The sequence below is a fragment of the Anoplophora glabripennis genome, unplaced genomic scaffold (assembly GCF_000390285.2).
Source record: "Anoplophora glabripennis isolate ALB-LARVAE unplaced genomic scaffold, Agla_2.0 scaffold863, whole genome shotgun sequence".
NCBI lineage: Eukaryota > Metazoa > Arthropoda > Insecta > Coleoptera > Cerambycidae > Anoplophora > Anoplophora glabripennis.
In genome coordinates, this window is record NW_019416943.1 from 133,907 (window position 1) to 152,525 (window position 18,619).

General features: G+C 32.1%; 1 protein-coding gene across 1 annotated transcript; it reads right to left on the reverse strand.

Annotated features, from left to right (window-relative positions):
• Positions 1–9,286: 9,286 nt before the first annotated feature.
• Positions 9,287–15,187, reverse strand: LOC108913875. The gene is made up of 2 exons (XM_018719520.1): positions 14,951–15,187; positions 9,287–9,553 (listed from the first exon to the last, which is right to left on the reverse strand). The coding sequence occupies exons 1-2, from the start codon at positions 15,185–15,187 to the stop codon at positions 9,287–9,289; spliced, it is 504 nt and encodes a 167-aa protein (XP_018575036.1).
• Between the last annotated feature and the right edge of the window lie 3,432 nt (positions 15,188–18,619).

An 18,619-nucleotide genomic window follows, 5' to 3' on the forward strand; every position in this document is an offset into this window, starting at 1 on the left:
AAAATTAGTCAGTGGCGCAATATTTTTTTTAAGTTTCTGCTGGTTCCTCACAGGAGAGTAGCAATTAACATTGACATTGACATTTAGTGCAACAAATTTCAAAACAATGTGTTAAGCTGTTCTGGAAATAATCAGAAAATATTTTTTATGAACTATCTTGTATTTTTGTAAGGAGCAAAGATTTATTTGACCAATTATTTGGTTTTGGTGAAAAGAATAAATTTTTTACACCTAATTTTGACTGGCCCTATATAATAATAAATATAAGAAAAAACTAGATAAACCTCCTATTTTCTGTCTGTGGTACTTTCTGAAACACCCTAAATTAATAATCCAAATGCTCCTATCTACAATATACAAAAATCTCGTATAATGTTAAATTAAAATTAGATAACTATCAAAAATATTTCATTAAACTACTACGGTTTCTTTTAGTTTTCACCCTCAACAATAAATTTAAACATACACTTGTCGGCTGCAGCCATCGACAGAAATGTAGGGTAGATGCACCACATGAAACTAACAAGGCTTGACAATTATTCCGGGTAATTAAGTGTAGGAAACTTTTCCTGGGCCCGCTTTCAGCGGTGGTAATTAAGAGGCTATGGGTGGGATCGTCTGCCGATGTGCTCAGAATGTACCATGATTTTATTACCTCTTTTTGTCTCTCGGTAAACTTGTCTCGTTGCGCAAATTTACTTTAATTGCAACAGCGTTTTCAAATCAAATCAGTCAGTCCCAGAAATGTTACTGCTTTTTACAAATACAAATTAATGCATGTTATTAAATAAAATAGTTGTTCGCATTTTTAAAATTGGAATAAATTGCGACCATTATCATTTAAAATAATCATAGAAAAGGGAGAAAGTTACACCTCACAAATAAAAGGTGTAAGATTTTGGAAACCTCATTCTGAGATCAATAACAGAAACTGTTTTTGGGTTTTAAGAAAATTTAAATATTTCTAGCAACGCTTTTTGAAGACAATAAATATTAGCGAAGAAAAGTTCGGCATAAAATTGAAACTGAACCACACAATTACTGACATATGGATGCATTTCTTTCTCAACAATCACTATGGATTTTCTGAGCCAAAAATGCTACAATTTCGTTGGTTAACGAAACCATCAACATGAAAATAAGTCTCGACCATCGTTGAAGATGATTTTGTTTGAAAAATCAGCATCCACTTGTTTTTCCATTCAACGAACTCTCTTCGCTCTGCATGGTCAGTAGGCTCCAGTTCTTCACTCAATTGAACTTTGTAAATGTGAAGATGCAAACCATTCGTAATAATGCGCTGTAAAGAGCTTCTCGAGATGACCAATTCTTGACCACGGTGTCGAATTGTTGTTTCTGGACTCTCAGCAACATTCTCGCGAACTGCTTGAATGTTTTCTGTTGGACAACTTGCTGAGGGACGGCCAGAATGTTTAAGATTACTAATTGATCCAGTCTCCCTGAAATTTTCAGTTAATTTCTTCACAGTTGATAAAGATAAATTTTGTACGAAAATTGCGCAATGTAGCTGCCAAACCTTCATTACCTTCACTAGTGACAATACCACCGATTAGTTGTATCAAAAAAATGTAAAGAGCTAAAATTCAAGATCATTGCATTACTGATTAGATGGTAAATTTTTCACGGTAACAGTTAATAAAATTTGAAAATATGGTGTGCATTTAACTCGGAAACGGTTGTCCTGAGAAATTTTGGCCAAGTATAACTTTTTTGCTTAAAAGTGGTAGGAGAATAAACGCACTAATACGTAACGTCAATGTACAGGGTAGCAAAAAAGTTAGGACCAGTTTAATTCAAGCGTACCTTTACAGGTGGCACCCTCTACAAGCAGCGTCAAAATCAATGACATTTAAATTTAGTATCCTAAAAAGCCCTTGTACTCCAAGTTTTATGCCAACAATCAAATTTGTTTGAAAATTATTCCTAAAAAATAAAAAATAATAAATAACGCCCTGTATATCGAAAGGTAACATTTGTGCACCCACGTTCATAGGGAAAATAAGTCTTATTTTGACCTCAAAAATACGCCCCTGTTTGTATTGAATTTCTAATCACCCTAGTATAGTACCTTATACTTTAAAGAAAATAGTAATCATAAAAAAGCCCTATATCCCAAAATATATGATAAAAAAATCGAATGTCAAAAATATATTATTTGGAAGGCTATTTGTCTCATAATTAATACTGCATATACTGTACTTATACAGGGTGTCCCGTACATGTTTCAAAAAAATTTGTGTACACGTTCCTCATGGGAAATTAATGGGAATAGTTCAAATAACGGTTTTTTTTAAACGCCCTGTTTTCGAGATACAGTACTCAATCACTATGTTCCGTATACACTGAAATTTAAGGTGTTACAATATCCGTCTTACTGCCCAGACTTGAAGCCATCAGTCTTTCATTTCCAGATACTTACAAATGATAATAAAACAATTGAGGCGGTGCAAAATTTGTTAAAACCTGCACCCAAAACGCAGTAAATTATTTTGATCTGTTAAAAGTTCCGATCTGGTATAATTTGTCTTTTGTCTGACATATGAAATGATATAATCATTTCTTTTTGCAAAACAATTGGAACTTCATAATTACACCCTTATTGGAATTACTAATATCGCTTACTGTCACTTTACGTTATTTATATTATTATTTTTTGAATAGACCTTTTTAGTAGTGCATTCGGAATAACACGGCTAATGTTAAATTTTGACTTTATTTAAATCTAGGAATATTCTTTTATATCGTTATTTGTTAAGTTTTAAGCACATAAGTGTATCTATTTTATCAAACACCTGTTGTTGTTCATTTTTATAGTATCTATGTACAGGGTCGGAAAGTCCCCTTGGTTCATCGGCCGTTACGTGAGAGCGCTAAAGTAAGTCATAGAAATCCGTGCGATAGAGAAAGATGGCTATAATGAAGGCGTCTAATAGTCACCGCCCATTTCGCCCTTCCACAAATAAGAAGCCATCTTTCTCTATCGCACGGATTTCTATGACTTACTTTATCGCTCTCACGTAACGACCAATGAACCATGGGGACTTTCCGACCCGGTATATAGTTTAAAAGGATCAAATTTGGTCTGCACAATTTGTTGCAGATTGCCTAAATATGTGACGTCACACTAAAAGAGTCTATTGTACACCCCGCTATAAACTCAAAAAAATAATAATTTTTTAAGAGTTTAGGAACAAGCATCAAATTTTATAAGTAGTATTACTAGTATTTTTGTTTGGAACAGTAATTTTATTCCCTTCATGTTGGCCATTAAATTTCGGCCAAATTAAAAATTAAAATAGTAATACCAAGGTTACATTAAAACATAACGTTTTGTTTCACCAGCTGAGTTTGGTGTAATTTTTCACGAGATATCATTCAACCAATCACTGATCGCAATAGGTCGAGCGTACACGTAACGGTTTGTCCATTGGTCATTGTAAACGAGTCATTAATATTGGTGACGACAAGATTTAGGGAATTTTCGTTACCATCGTGCTATGTTGGGTTGCCTAAGCTCGGCAGTCACGTGGCTTGTGAACATTTATAAACGCTCTGTATAATTTCTAAACGCAATTTTAAATATTTATGGGGATCTTTACTACCTACTACTAGTAATAAATATAAATAGATGCTATTTTGTTACTAACTATATGTTATATGTATAAGTATTCTTAGTTGATATCTAAATATTTGAAAATAAAGATGCAACATGTCATTCATATCGGTATTGACTAATTTAATGCCGGTTTATACATCTGAGTGCATCCTTTATACACATACATTTACATCAGTTCTTGCTACAAAAAGCATCTTCGTCTCGTTGCTCTTTTCATCACTGTAGCGACATCTGTCAGTAAATGGTCGAACTATTGCCTAAGGATTCGATAGATTACGCCGATGCCAAAACAAGTAACAAGACATGTGTATATCACTGATCTATAGAGGTCAGTGATTTATGCAGAGGGATAGAGTATTTAAAATTGAAATTCAGGAGGTTAAAAAGCACTTCGTTTTCGAAATAGACAGATAGAAATATCTCTAAAGAACTTGAGTTAACGATTCATCTAATTCAACAAAAATTTCAGTGAAATCAAATAGGGCAGCCAGAGACGAAGATATAACGATACCATCATTAATAAGCACTTATCTTTCGATTTATTTATTGAGGTGAATAACTCTAGAACTACAAATTCCTCAATAAAAAATTATAAGATTTTTTTAGAAATACGATTTTAATAACAATATAATCTTGAGTCGGAAAAAATTTTGAGTTTCGTTGGGATTCTTCTTATTCAAGGGTTTAATCAGGAAAAACATTGTTCACCTTTCTTAACCCTAGAACACTACACTGTTGCTATTTTGTGCCGCATAATACTGTTGACACGTAAAATTTACGTACCAAAAGCACTGTAAAGCAGGTGGCTGTAGCGTTTCTAAAGATCAGCTCCAGGGCCCCGATGTGTACAGTATTCCTTGCTCTTGCGGAAAGGTCTACATAAAACAAACAGGGAGGCACAACAAGATGAGATTAAAGGAACACAAAAAAGTCACCTTAAAAATAACAACTGGTAAAAATCGGCAGTAGCAGAGCATAGGGCGCACACGGGACACACAGTGGATCTGAATGAAGTCAACATAGTGGTGAGAGAGAGAAAATTTTGGTCCCGACTATACTATAAATAGTGATAAAATTAGTAGATCTCCAGTTTCAGAGTGACTTCTGAAGAAGAGAGCGATATGTCTCTCAAAACGTTAAAGAGTTGTAAATAGACGACGTGGCAACCAGCCCGGAAATCATTCAACCGTTAATGACAGCCACGGAAGCCTACAAACAAAACCCAAATCAAAATCTTGTAAAACTGAAATTAATAGAAAACCTAAAAAAACGCTCTATTTAAAAAAAATATTCTAAAACCATAAGCGTACTACAAAAAAATTAAGTGGGTCCATGGTTACTACAACCTCCTTTCCTCCGTTCGCGCTTTGATATTTTAAACCAAAATTACCCAGAAAGTGTGCCGACATAAGATAAAAATATGTGCCAAATATCGAACAAATATCTCCAAAAGCACTGGAGATATTCATAAATATAATTTTTAAAATTTTGATTGCTGTATTTTGAAAATGGAGCACCAAAATAACAAATGGCATAAGACAAGTTCCTTTATTTTAGTCCAAAGAATGTGTGGTTAATGGCTTGACCTACTAATTTGTAACACCCTGTTTAAAATATTCACTGTCATTTCTTCGTCAGTAATACCATTCTATAAGTAAATATTTACTTATAGACAAGGCGAAAACCTCGCATTCGTGGGAGAAATTTTCCGACTCGATTTTTTTGCATAATCAGATTCGTGAGATGTTCCTTAACATGAATCAAGATGATGCCGGCCGGAAATCTGGTGCCCATTTGTTTAGACAAACTTTTCTTAAACAATTTGTAAAAATTGATCTTTTCACTCCGGAAAAAAGTTTTTTTGGCACATTATGAACAAAAAAGTTCCTATGCACTATGCCTCTAAAATTGATAGTTTTAAGGTTATAAACAATTTAAGTTGCTAAAAATGCGAAAATGACGGTTTTCAACGGCCGATTTCCGGGTTAAAAATTGTTATTTTTGATGTTGCCAGGTACCTAAATTAAAGTTTAAACATCCCCCTACAAGATGCTGAAGAGTTTTTGGGAATCGCATTATTCTAAAGCCTTGTTTTTTAATTGTTAATAAAGCGCTATGAGCCGCGCGCGCGACTTTCTCATACGCGGATTCGCTATTTCGTCTAGCGGCTTCAGCTTACCTGTATGTTTTATATCTGAATTAAGCAACAAAGAGTTTGATGAATTGCAAAGATTATACCTACCTAAAAATGTTAAGTATGCAAGGCAAAACAGCCAATGAAGCTAGAAAATTAATTTTCTCTCATTGTAGCTTTTGTAGCGGAATGGGTATTAATTTAAGTAAAATACCATGCACTTCCGATGCATTGAAATTACACGTCTTAAGAGCTTCTTTAGAAACGTACGTATGGAAAAGTTCTATTTTTCCTCAATATCAATATTTGAATTTCGCAGCTTTTGGTTATCAAAATGAAACAGGTGAATTATTACCTAAATTTATTACCAAAGATCCATTACCCAAAGACTTAGTTAAACAATGTAAATGTACAAAAAACTGTAAGACTAAAGCTTGTACTCGCAGGAAAATATATGTCACTTGTGTACCTTTATGTTTTATGTGGTTGTAACATAGAACAGTGTGATAATTCTTATGATTGAATAAATGTGTGATAATAATAATAATATGGCAGAATTAAATAAATGTTCTTTAATAAAAATCAAATATATTTTATACTATTGCCCAGGGGATGAAAGCGCCCGAAAAATTCGGTTTGTGGAAATAACTTGTTCCCAACATAAAGCCCAATACCCCCCCCCACAAAAAAAAAACAGTACTTTTTAAATGCCGGACAATAAACTCTAAATCCAAAAAAGCCCCAGTAAAAGCGAGTGCTGTGCTTTATAAACAATATAGAAGAAACCTACCACTGTGTATACTACATTCGCTTTTCCTTGGGTTTTTGAGTTTTGGGTTTCTTGTTTATATTGTTAAAAAAGGCCTTTCAAATTTCGCCTATATGATGTCAGAGTTTATTAATTGTAAATGTTCATGTACTGTACTCAAAGTACATAGTCCTTGTTTTATTTCAATAAATTTATGTTATTTATTTATTTATTAACCTTTTAGAGGACCGGCATTTAACAAGTATTCAAGAAATTTTGACTTTTCGGTTAGAACTAACCCTTAGATTATGCCCTGCTATTGCCCTTTTATTTTTTTCTGCACTCTATTCGTACAATTTTGAAAACTATTATGAATTATGAAATTTAAATAATAAATTTTTACATTATTTTATGAGTAGTAATAGTACTTAGAATGCTAAATTCAAAGAACATAAGCTGCCGCTAGACGAAATAGCGAATCCGCGTATGAGTGAGGCGCGCGCGCGTCTCATAGCGCTTTATTATAACAATTAAAAAACAAGGCTTTAGAATAATGCGAGTCCCAAAAACTCTTCAGCATCTTGTAGGGGGATGTTTAAACTTTAATTTAGGTATCTGGCAACATCAAAAATAACAATTTTTAACCCGGAAATCGGCCGTTGAAAATCGTCATTTTCGCATTTTCATCAACTTAAATTGTTTATAACTTTAAAACTATCAATTTTAGAGGCATAGTGCATAGGAACTTTTTTGTTCATAATGTGTCAAAAAAACCGGAGTGAAGAGATCAATTTTTACAATTTGTTTAAAAACAGTTTGTTTAAACAAATGGGCACCAGATTTCCGGCCGGCATCATCTTGATTCATGTTTATTTTTATTTTATTTTATACACCACCCAACAGAAAATTCCATTTACAGGATGGATAGAAACAGAAAAATACAATACATTTAATAACTAAATAACATAATACAAAAAAAAAGATGTATACTAACTTACTTAACCTATGTAAAACACCATGAATATAATGCATGTTCACTCAATGATTATTATTAGTTGACACGTTTGCAAATAGGTCCAAAGACTCTTGATGGTTATTATAGTAACTGCACATTAGGTACATAGGAGTATTTGAGAATATTCGTATGAGGAGTTGATAAATAAAAACACTGATCATGCCCGAGTTATACATATTAGATTTGTTACAGTTGAACGACCTTTCATGAAACCATGTTGTTGAGGAGATAAGGCACCTTTTACATGGTTATATAATGGTTTATATAAAACAATTTCAAAGCACTTTGAAAAGTTGCATATAATTGTAATGGGCCGAAAATTAGTGATTTCATTTTTTTTACCTTTTTTAAAAACAAGACATACTTTGGCTCTTTTCCAACAGGATGGATAAGTATTAGATTTAATTGCAAGATTGAACAAAATACAGAGAGGATTAGCAAGTACATAGGCACAATCTTTTACAAAGAAGGCTGGAATGCCATCCGGTCCTGTGGTAAATTTAGGTTTCAATTGTTTTAGTGCTTGTATTACTTGTTGGTCACTAACTGAATCTATTAATAAAGTACTGTTGGTTCTAATGACTCTCACTTTCACAGGCTGTTACTTTATTATTAGAAAATGACTTTACAAAAAAATCTAGAAAAAAATGTTAAGGAACATCTCACGAATCTGATTATGCAAAAAAATCGAGTCGGAAAATTTCTCCCACGAATGCGAGGTTTTCGCCTTGTCTATTATACAATGGTAATACCTAGACCTACGACGGAGCTAATATAAGAAATAAATAAATTACCTATTGTTCTTATACACAGTGCTGCAAACTTTGAACAAAAAACAAACTGCATTTACTAGAAAAAAATCAATAGTTCAATTTTAATGCCCTGAAGGGCGTAAATCGCTCTCTTTTATTTTCGTTTTTTTTTTAAGAAAATCAACTAAGTAATTTTCTTTCATAAATACGTGCATTTTATTATTAGCTATTTTACTTCATTATTGTTGTCATTTATTTATTATTATATTTATTAAGTATATTTTTACTCTTTATTAAGGATTTCAACAAATCCTATCAAATGAAGTCAAGCAACATTCTTCGATACCAGAAATCTACGTATGCAAAAAACATCAAACCTTAATAAAGAGAAAAAAAATTAACTAAATAATAAAGATCATAAAAATATCATAATAAACTGTGTTGTACATTATCTCGGTTATTTTATCTAGATTAATTACCTATCTAAATAAAATCTACTCTTCCTCTCACACTTATTCAAGCCAACAGTCTTCCATTCTACCACATGGTAGTTCTAAGGTGCCTGCTTTTCCTCTACGAGCACAGCGAATCTACGATGTTCCGGCAACGAGTTTCGAACCCGCGGTCTATCTACATTGATTCAACCGTTAGGCCACAGACCGATATACAAAAGTTCATAGTTATTTAATTGCAATGAAAAATGAATATGTATTTCGGAAATTATTACATAGAAATGAGTATATAAAATATGCTCCATGAGAAATATTAAAATCATTCTTGAATATGCTGAATTTAATGAATTAAACACAATTAAATCAGTGTTAATATATTTATTATAAAATCAAGTCGATAGTTATTGTCAAAATAGAGGTATTTGAACAACATTTAAAACTTAGAGTTATAAGTTATTTGCTTAGGTATATTTGGTACTTAGATTAAACATATAAAACTTTTTAAAAAGTGTTTGTAAAATATACAAAATACATTAATCACATTTTGCTTAATAATACTTCGGTTCATTGAAACCACAGTCGTTTTCTTTGCATCGAATCATGAAGTGTCGAGGTATAGTGGCTCCATTTACCCTGGAATATTGTGACCTATTTTCAAAAAAATTTGCAATTCCACGTTGTAGTATTGCATGCTGAAATAACCAATTAGATTTTAAATTCTGATCCAAATCTAAAATATTTCTATTTTGATAAATAACTTTTATGCATTTGTTTTCTGTCTTGAAAGTAGGTAGTTTTTTAATATCCTGAAAGACCTGAAACAAATATACAAGTTTTGTTAAACAGAATGTCCTCAGATATCCTTAAAGTGTGAGTAAAAAAATTGGTTACAATTTAATATTTCGGCGAACTATTTCTTTAAAAAAAATAATTAAATTAGTTACTGCTTTTCAGCAACGAAAAAATTGTTTCTATCACTCCACACAGGTATGTGAAAATTTTTTTAATTTTTTTGAATTGGAAAATAAAATAAAAATTACGAGAGCTAATAATAAAATATACAGGGTGTTCCTAAATATCATGTACATAAGGAAGGGGGTAATTCTTTGGCTTATTTCATGACTAAAAGTTCATATAAAAATAGGTCCACAAACGCTTCGTTACCGATCTACAGGGTGTTGAAATTTTTTTAGTTTTTTCTCTATAGCTCCCAAAGTTTTTGAGATATTTAGCTCAAATTTGGAATATAGGTTACGCTGTAGGGCTTACATCATTGAACATGCCAAATAGTCGTAATATTCTACAGAGTGATATTATTTCTGGGTTCATCCGCCCTTTTCTTCCCCTGAACTTTTGTGCGGTGCGCCGCAGGTAGATTCTAAAATCAAAATTGAATTTTATGTTTTGTTCAAAAACTTTTTTGTCTTATGATTTTTTCGTATCTGCGACCGTTATCGAGAAAAAAAAATAAAAGCGATTTTGTGTAATTCGTTAAATAAAATTTAAATTCTTAAAATGGTCCAGTAGGCTCTGGCTTTATTAAGATGATAATCTCTTGTTTCTATTAATTTTGATAGTTTATTCGCCACTACCTGTTAAAATTTAAAGCTGGGTCACCCGGTTTTTGTAGCAATGATTTATTACAATATAAAAAACCTAAATAATAACCATAACAAGGAAACTATGTTACAACAATAATTGTTGAAAGTGGCACCTATGAATATTTGAGAATATTCGTTGATCAGATATCATTCTATTGGGATAGCTTCTCTTACATAAATTTCCATTAGCAAGGCCATACGTGAAATGCATTTCAGCCATTTCAAAATTCGTAAAATTTGGCATTGTTATGAGATTATAATGAGTATTTAAACACTTTTACACCTTACAGTTTATAACATAAACCTTTAATTTTTAAACATATGCAGACCCAAGTTACGATTTCAAATGCGAACTGTCAAAATTAATAGAAACAAGAGATTATCTAAATAAAGCCTACTAGACCATTTTAATAATTTAAATTTCATCTAACGAATTACACGACATCATTTTTTATTTCTTTTTTCTATATAACGCTCGCAGATACGAAAAAATCATAAGAGAAAAAAAAGTTTCTCAACAAAACATAAAATTCAATTTTGATTTTAGAATCTACCAGCGACGCACCGCACAAAAGTTCAGGGGAAGAAAAGGGGGCATGAACCCCGAAAGAAATCACTCTGTAGAATATCACGACCATTTGGCATGTCCAATGATGTAAGCCCTACAGCGTAACCTATATTCCAAATTTGAGCTAAATATCTCAAAAACTGTGGGAGCTATAGGGAAAAAAACTAAAAGATTGGTAACGAAGCGTTTGCGGACCTCTGTTATATGAACTTTTAGTCATGAAATTAGCCAAAGAATTACCCCCTTCCTTAAGTACATTATATTTAGGAACACCCTGTATATACAGGGTGTTCGCAAATTTCACCGACAACGTTTGACTGCATATGCACCACGATAAATAAATACGATCCACCAAAAAAAGTTAAATAAAAACTTTTTGGTTTTTAAGTTACAGGCCTTCAAAGTTGTCAAAAATAGAACTAATTTAATTAATTACTTCATAACCCTTTCACAGATCGCATTAAAATTTGGGACATTTATTTCGACCATTATGGCATATTATTTCTTAAAGTTTTAATCAAATCGATATACTGGATATTAGTTTTCTCCGGTTACCTCTCCCTTTTAGCGGCCAAAACTTTTACAGTGGTCGATTTTTTTTTAAACGGACAGGAATATTGAAAAGGTCGTTTTATTAAAAAAAATAATGTCTCCTGAGAAAATCACCTACAGAAAGCCATTCTTGAGAAAAATGGCATTATTTGCAGATCTGAACGTTTCGGTTTGCGTATCAGTTATCACGGATTTAAAACTTTGAGTTCAGTAGGCGATGAAAACAAGATGTTGATTGCTGTGGCTATCAGGTAACGTTATTATTGTCGTGTTTCTTTAGGATTCTCATCACTCCACATATGCAAATTATGAATGTCCGCACTCACTGCGGAGTCCGCAGTGTATCAAAACAGTTAAACATTTTCATAATTTGCATGTGTGGAATGATGAGAATGCTAAAGAAACACGACAATAATGACATTACCTGATAGCCACTGCAATCAACATCTTGTTTGCATCGCCTACTGAACTCAAAGTTTTAAATTCGTGACACTGCTACGCAAACCGAAACATGCAGACCTGCAAATAATGTAACTTTTCTCAAGCATGGCTTTCTCTAGGCGATTTTCTCAAGAGACAATATTTTTTTTAAATAAAACAACCTTTTCAATGTTGCTGCCCATTTTAAAAAAAATACGACCACTGTAAAAGTTTTGACCGCTAAGAGGGAGAGGTAACCGGAAAAAACTATACTGGGTGTATATCGATAATTTTTATTTAATTTCTTTTCGTAGATCGTATTTATTTATCGTCGTGGATATGCAGTCAAACGTTGTCGGTGAAATTCGCGGACACCCTGTGTAGTAATAAAATAACGAACGTTCAAAAAAAAACGTGGTCAAGTTGGTTCCGAAAATTTGGACGTAGGGCGTAGCGTATAGTAAATGAACTTAAACGTCATCTGTCAAAGCGCTATATCGCCGCTATCAATTTGAATATTTTCGTTTTAAAAAGCGTTTAAAATGGTGTTTTCTCAAGAACAAAAAGTGTTTATCATAGAGTCCTACTTTAGAAATGGACGTAAGATTGATGGAATATGGAAGTATTCTATTGAGGAATGTTTCATAGAATTTCAAAATCAATTTCCCGGCGTTGTTGAGTACAAAATTTTTCAAAGTGCAGTTCAGCGTTGTGTTAATGTTTTTCGTGAAACGGGCAGTGTAACAAGAAAAGAAGGAAGCGGCCGACCTAAAAAGCGGACTGAAGAATTAAAAGAAAATGTCCAACAAATAATGGAAAATGCGCCAAGAACTTCTGTACGTGTTTTATCACAAATGGTGGGAGTATCAGTCGGTACCTGCCACACAGTGTTAAAAAAAGATTTGCGTTTGTTCTCCTATCGTTTAACTTGTCAGCAAGAACTTCATGAAGTTGATTTTCCGCGACGGGCTGTATTTTGTGAATGGTTTTTAAACAACTACGGTGAACTTCATAATATCACCTTTTTTTCTGATGAAGCCTGGTTTCATTTAAGTGGTTACGTAAACTCACAGAATATGAGAATGTGGTCTTCTGAAAAACCAGATAACTTTTTTGTCGAGGGCCCTCTACACGCTCAAAAAATTGGAGTTTGGTGTGCTCTCAATCGAAGGAGGATTTATGGACCTATTTTTTTTAATGGTACTCTTACTGCGCAAAGGTATAGAGAAGAAATTATCGCTCCTTTTGTTAACCAGCTGGAAGAAAACGAAATTACAAACTTTTACTTTCAACAAGATGGCGCAAGGGCACATACGGCAGGCGAGACGATGAATATGTTGAGGGAAGTTTTCCAAAATCGACTAATAAGTCTCAATGCTGAACATGAATTTCCACCGAGGTCATGTGATATTACGCCGTGTGATTTCTTTTTGTGGCCTTACCTTAAAAACACTATTTTTGAACTGCCTATTCCTGATTTAAACCATCTGCAGGCTCGACTTATAGACAAGATTCGTGAAATTAACAATACCCCGAGCATCTTAGAAAATGTCTTTAATTCTTTGAGGAACAGGTGTGAAAAGTGCTTGGAACAAGGAGGGGGACACTTTCAGCAGCTGCTTTAATTTATTGTTATAACAAGGAGGGGGACACTTTCCGCAGCTCCTTTAATTGTTTGTTATTGTTATCACGATTATTCTTTAAAATAAAGTTATATAGTCATTAACGTTATTGAAACTGACAGCTGCTATACAGCTCGTTGAGAAATGAGGTTAAGTCGGTCGCTATAAGCTACTCCCTACGTCCAATGTGTCAGAGCCAACTTCGACCACGTTTTTATTTGAACGCTCGTTATAATCATTAGGGATTCTTCTACTAAAAATATAGCTACATAGACGAAAAGTTAGCCAATTACTGACCATACTGATTATGATCGGTAAATAATAGAATCTACATATAAATTATTTTTATTATTTAATGCAGGACCTAATATTTTTCACAATTTGGGTCCATTAGCAGACTGTTATCAGCAGTGTCAGTAAATTTTGATCTTCATGTATCAAATATCTACTAGATTTTAAACGGAAACAAAAATTTTTAGTTTGTGTAAAAAAATTGTTGTATATTATAAATTGACAAAATTTGGAAGCTATCTGTCTTAGTACTTAACGGGTCACGACAGCTTATGTAAAAATGTTGACTTTTCTACGAAGAGCCTGTATGAAAATAACATTTATAAAACATCGTCAGCAATAGATGAAAATGAGAATATCAAATAATGCATTGTTTCTTTATTGCAACCGAAAACGTATTTGCATAAATGCAAATCAGATCAAATTCATTTGAACGTTTTTTTGTACATACTTAAAAATATTAAAAAAGAAACTTCAATAAAATGAAAACAATCAATTTAATAAAAATGCAATCAAAATAATTTTATTTGTACTTCCTTTTTTCGGTCTAATTTGACTGTAATATAAAGAGGGTATGTCGAAATAAATATAGCCAACTTATAACAGAAATACAAAATCAGTTAAATTACTATTTTCCAGAAATTAATATACATGGTATCCCACAAACTCTTCCATATCTCAGATAAACTAAATAACACAAAAGAAGTGTCCCAAATGTCACACTAAATCAGTTTCTCTGTATTTTAAAATTAGTTTTGATTATAGAGAATATTAACCTAATAACCTAACTTCATTTATTCAAATATAACACCCTGTATATTACTGCAATTTTTTCGTTGAACTTAAAATCTACTTTGGTATAGAAATGTTGTATTGTTCCGACATTATGCCATGTTTTTTTCGAAAATGAAACATTTGCAGCATCGAAAATATCAAATATGACGTTTAGAAGTTCCCTGTTTTCAATATCTTGATTTTTTTAAATGAAGCCCCCATATTAAATTTGACAAAAATAGAATTTCAAAATTATGTTAGCATTGTTTAACGTAAGTTTATAATACATCTTCCCGTTGACTGAATTCGTCAACGGATGATAGATAGACCGTTGGCTGACCGTTGATTTTCTCCTTAATTTTTATGTCTACTCTCTTAAATTACCTGAAATTTGTATTCCAGATTAGAAATAATATCCAAGTAACGGTCCAAGCTTTGAAGTAATGACTCTGAGGACATAGATGAAATACCACTTTCTGATGACTGAAAGGATGAAGTAGATAATGACGAAGGACTAGGACTTTTTAGTAAAATTTCTCCATAATTAAAAACACATTGTATATCTTCTGTAAATTGTTCACGAGGCAAGCCGGACATAACCACAGCAGCTGACAACGCCATTTGGTACCTATAACGGCAATTAATTTTACATTATTATTTAAATATTATTATAGAGGGCACTTGGAGATTTTATACAAAGTATGTAGTTTACCAAGCAGAGGAATTCTAAATACAACAATCATTTAAGACACTCATAGCATCTCACATCCAGAGGACGTCCATTTTAAATTCACTTCAGGTCTTAGACTAGTAGGGACGTCCAGGGAATGTCTAATACTGCAGTGCCCTTAGTATCATGTACATATTATGTATTCAAGTCTCGTTTAAAAATAACACAAAAATTAAATGAATAAACGAATTACTTTGCAATAGATGATATGCCATACAAAAATTGTTCAAAGTTGTTTTCATGTGCTGATAAACAGGCTTCCAAACAACAGTCAAATCAGGAAAATCTTTTGTTAATAGCTCTTGTCTGTAGACTGAGATAGAAAGTGTATTTTATGTCTTAAAAATATGAGGTATTTGTAAATTTCCAAGACTTACTGTATTTTACTGATTTGAAATCGAAATATTTGAAAAAAAAACGAAATTTTAGAAATCCGTCTTTGTTTCATTTCAGCTTTGTTTGAGGTGATATTGAAAAAAGAATAACACTTTCTCATAGCAACTTTTTGCCCTCTATCGAATGTCATAATCAATTTTTATATGGAACGCTTCGTCTCTCCAGGACCATCATCAATTTCAATTTTTTAAATACGACCCTGGAAATTTTATTACATTTTTTGCAAACCTTCATGACCCCCCAACAACATAGAAATCTAAAATAAAAATTATACAATGTGTCTACGGATTGAGTGCACGTGGGATGTAAATGACAAAAAATTTTGAGTTGAAATTTGTGCTTCTGGGTGTCATGTCTGCTTGACCTTAAAATAGGAAGTTGAAAAAATTAGTTCAATTAATTAAAAAAATTGTCAAGAGGAAAGTAAAACCTACCTTTGTTTTAAAAAATTTCAAAAATATTTACTTAAGTTATTGAGAACTAAAAGTTATGACAAATTGTAAATTTTCTATTGGATCGGCCAACTTAGTTTTTTTTATTTTTCACAACCACAAAGTACAAATTCATAATTATTTATTAGAGAAAAAAACGTAACTAATATAATAAACATAAATAAACAAATAATATAATGGTTATTCAAATGTGCTGCCACCAACCATTGCACATCGCTCAGCGCACTTGGTAAATTATGTGTAGGCGTTTTGCATTTCTTGAATGGGGATGGCATTAACTGTATCTTTTATTCTTCGTTTCAATTCAAATAAATCGTCATTCAACGGGGACCCATAGACTTTCTGCTTGACATAACCCCATAAACAAAAGTCCATTAGAGTTAAATCAGGACTTCTAGGAGGCCAAGAAATTGGGCCATTTCGCCCAATCTACCGCTCAGGAAATGGACCATCTCATTCTCGAAAGATTCATGTAGAATGCGCTGAGTGACCATCTTGTTGAAGAAAGTAAAGAAAAAAAACAAAGTTGGCCGATCAATAGTTCTTTCTTCGAAAACCATGGGTCCTTGTAGAAGCTTTATTCAAGTTTTAAAAAGTGCCCTTAGATTTAATGTAGGTATACAATAATTTCTTACAGAGATATCGATGATTAGAGTGTTATTTTTCATTCAATCATCGATTTCTTATTTTGCGCCCATTTTTAATGCATATATCTATGTTTTCAATTCGCTGTTGTTGTAACTTTATAGGAAATTATTAAATAAACAAAAAATCAAGGGCAATTTTTTTTATTTATGGCTTTGTTTTAAAGTTATAGCGAAAAATGTGCCATTTTTCGGAATATTTTGCAATAGACAAAGTCGCGATCTCATTCTACATAATATTTAACTTCAAATCCACCTCAACTGCTCTGCCGCCTGGACTAATAGATATATTTTATTTCTTATAATGACTAACATAGTCTACTACGTAATGTGGTGGATTTGAATTGCTAAATTTGTAAATAAAGCGTGTATGTATCGTTTCCCAATAAAGTCTACCTTTTACTTCCTACCATGGTACCATTAATGAACTTTCTGTGGGGCATACAAAAAATGATTTTTATTGTCCTGAGAATTATCCATGAATTTTAGAATTGACTAATTATCTGCCACAAATTTTTAACCTTTTGCTGATACAATTTGTTTGCATTCAACGTTGCTCTTTAGGTACTTTTAGGTTTTTCGACTAGTAACATCATTTACACGTTAGCTCGATTTTAGACTACAAAATTTTTTACACAAAATTTGTGTAGGTACCTACATATTTGTTCCAAGAAGTATTTTAACTTATAATACACAGTTGTTAAGTTTTCTATGAATATTACATGCTAAAATATCAGGAAAATATTTGTTGCAACAAATGTGTACACAAATTTTGTATAAAAAATATAGCAATGTAAAACAGCCCTAACATACATATACATATAATTATTTAATATATTTTTTTGTAATAATATTGTTTAATACATACATAAAATCTAATGTGGTCTACTTACCTCAATTTTGTTGATTATAAGTTTATATCCAATGTTTTTATAAATATTTGTGGTCCCGTTAAAAGTCAAAATTTGAAAAGATACGGTAATACGTTTAAATACTTTAATAAACAAACGAAAATTTCAGAAAGCAAATTGATTAAATTTAGTAAACCTTTGAAATTATTATTAAAATTGATACGGGCCTTACTTTTAAATGGATTAGTAAATTATATTAATTAAAATTAACATATCTTTTATTTACTTATCACTTCAAAACATGTTCACATGGCACAAAACAAGAATGTGTATACCGTTGAGGAAAAAACTAATTTCGTTCTCTTTATCGACAAATGTTTTTGTGTCTTAAAAAACGAGTTAAAGATGCCTCGATTTTTGACCGATATCTATTCAGCTGCTGTACCAAAAGCATGTGTAAAGACGATTAGTTTTATGTTCAAGAACTTATGATGTGATTAAAAATTTTTCATCTTGATCGTGAATTATCTTATACCATCTTTAATAGGAATAAAATTTGCCATGGTTCTTGCAGCACCAGCGTTATTAATTATTATAGACAATCCAATAGAATTAGAACCTAAAACCTGAAAATTTAAACAAATTATTAGTAGACATTTTATTGCACTTTTATAACGGGAACGGTATGTCGAATAATATCAAAAAAGTAACTCGAAAGAAGTGACGCTAAGTTGGCAAATTGCAAATAAATTGCAAAATTACGTGTTTTTCACTTTTTAAGGTACCAAAAATCATTTTTTACCTATTTGTTAACTGTAAAACAAAGGTCGAACGCGGAAAAAAGTTTTTATTATTGCAAAAAGCAATTAATTGATGTTGATAAAATTTATGGAAAAGACGGGGTCATTCTAATGACCAAAGGTCGATTCGATTGACCGCGAAATTGTTGCTCTAGGTATTTTTTAATTAATTTCGTTCAT

Coding starts and splice junctions, on each gene's coding strand:
- LOC108913875 (XM_018719520.1), bottom strand. CDS start 15,187: ATGGCGTTGTCAGCTGCTGTGGTTATGTCCGGCTTGCCTCGTGAACAA. Junction 9,554..14,950: donor ATCTGGAATACAAATTTCAG/GTAATTTAAGAG, acceptor TATTTGTTTCAG/GTCTTTCAGGATATTAAAAA.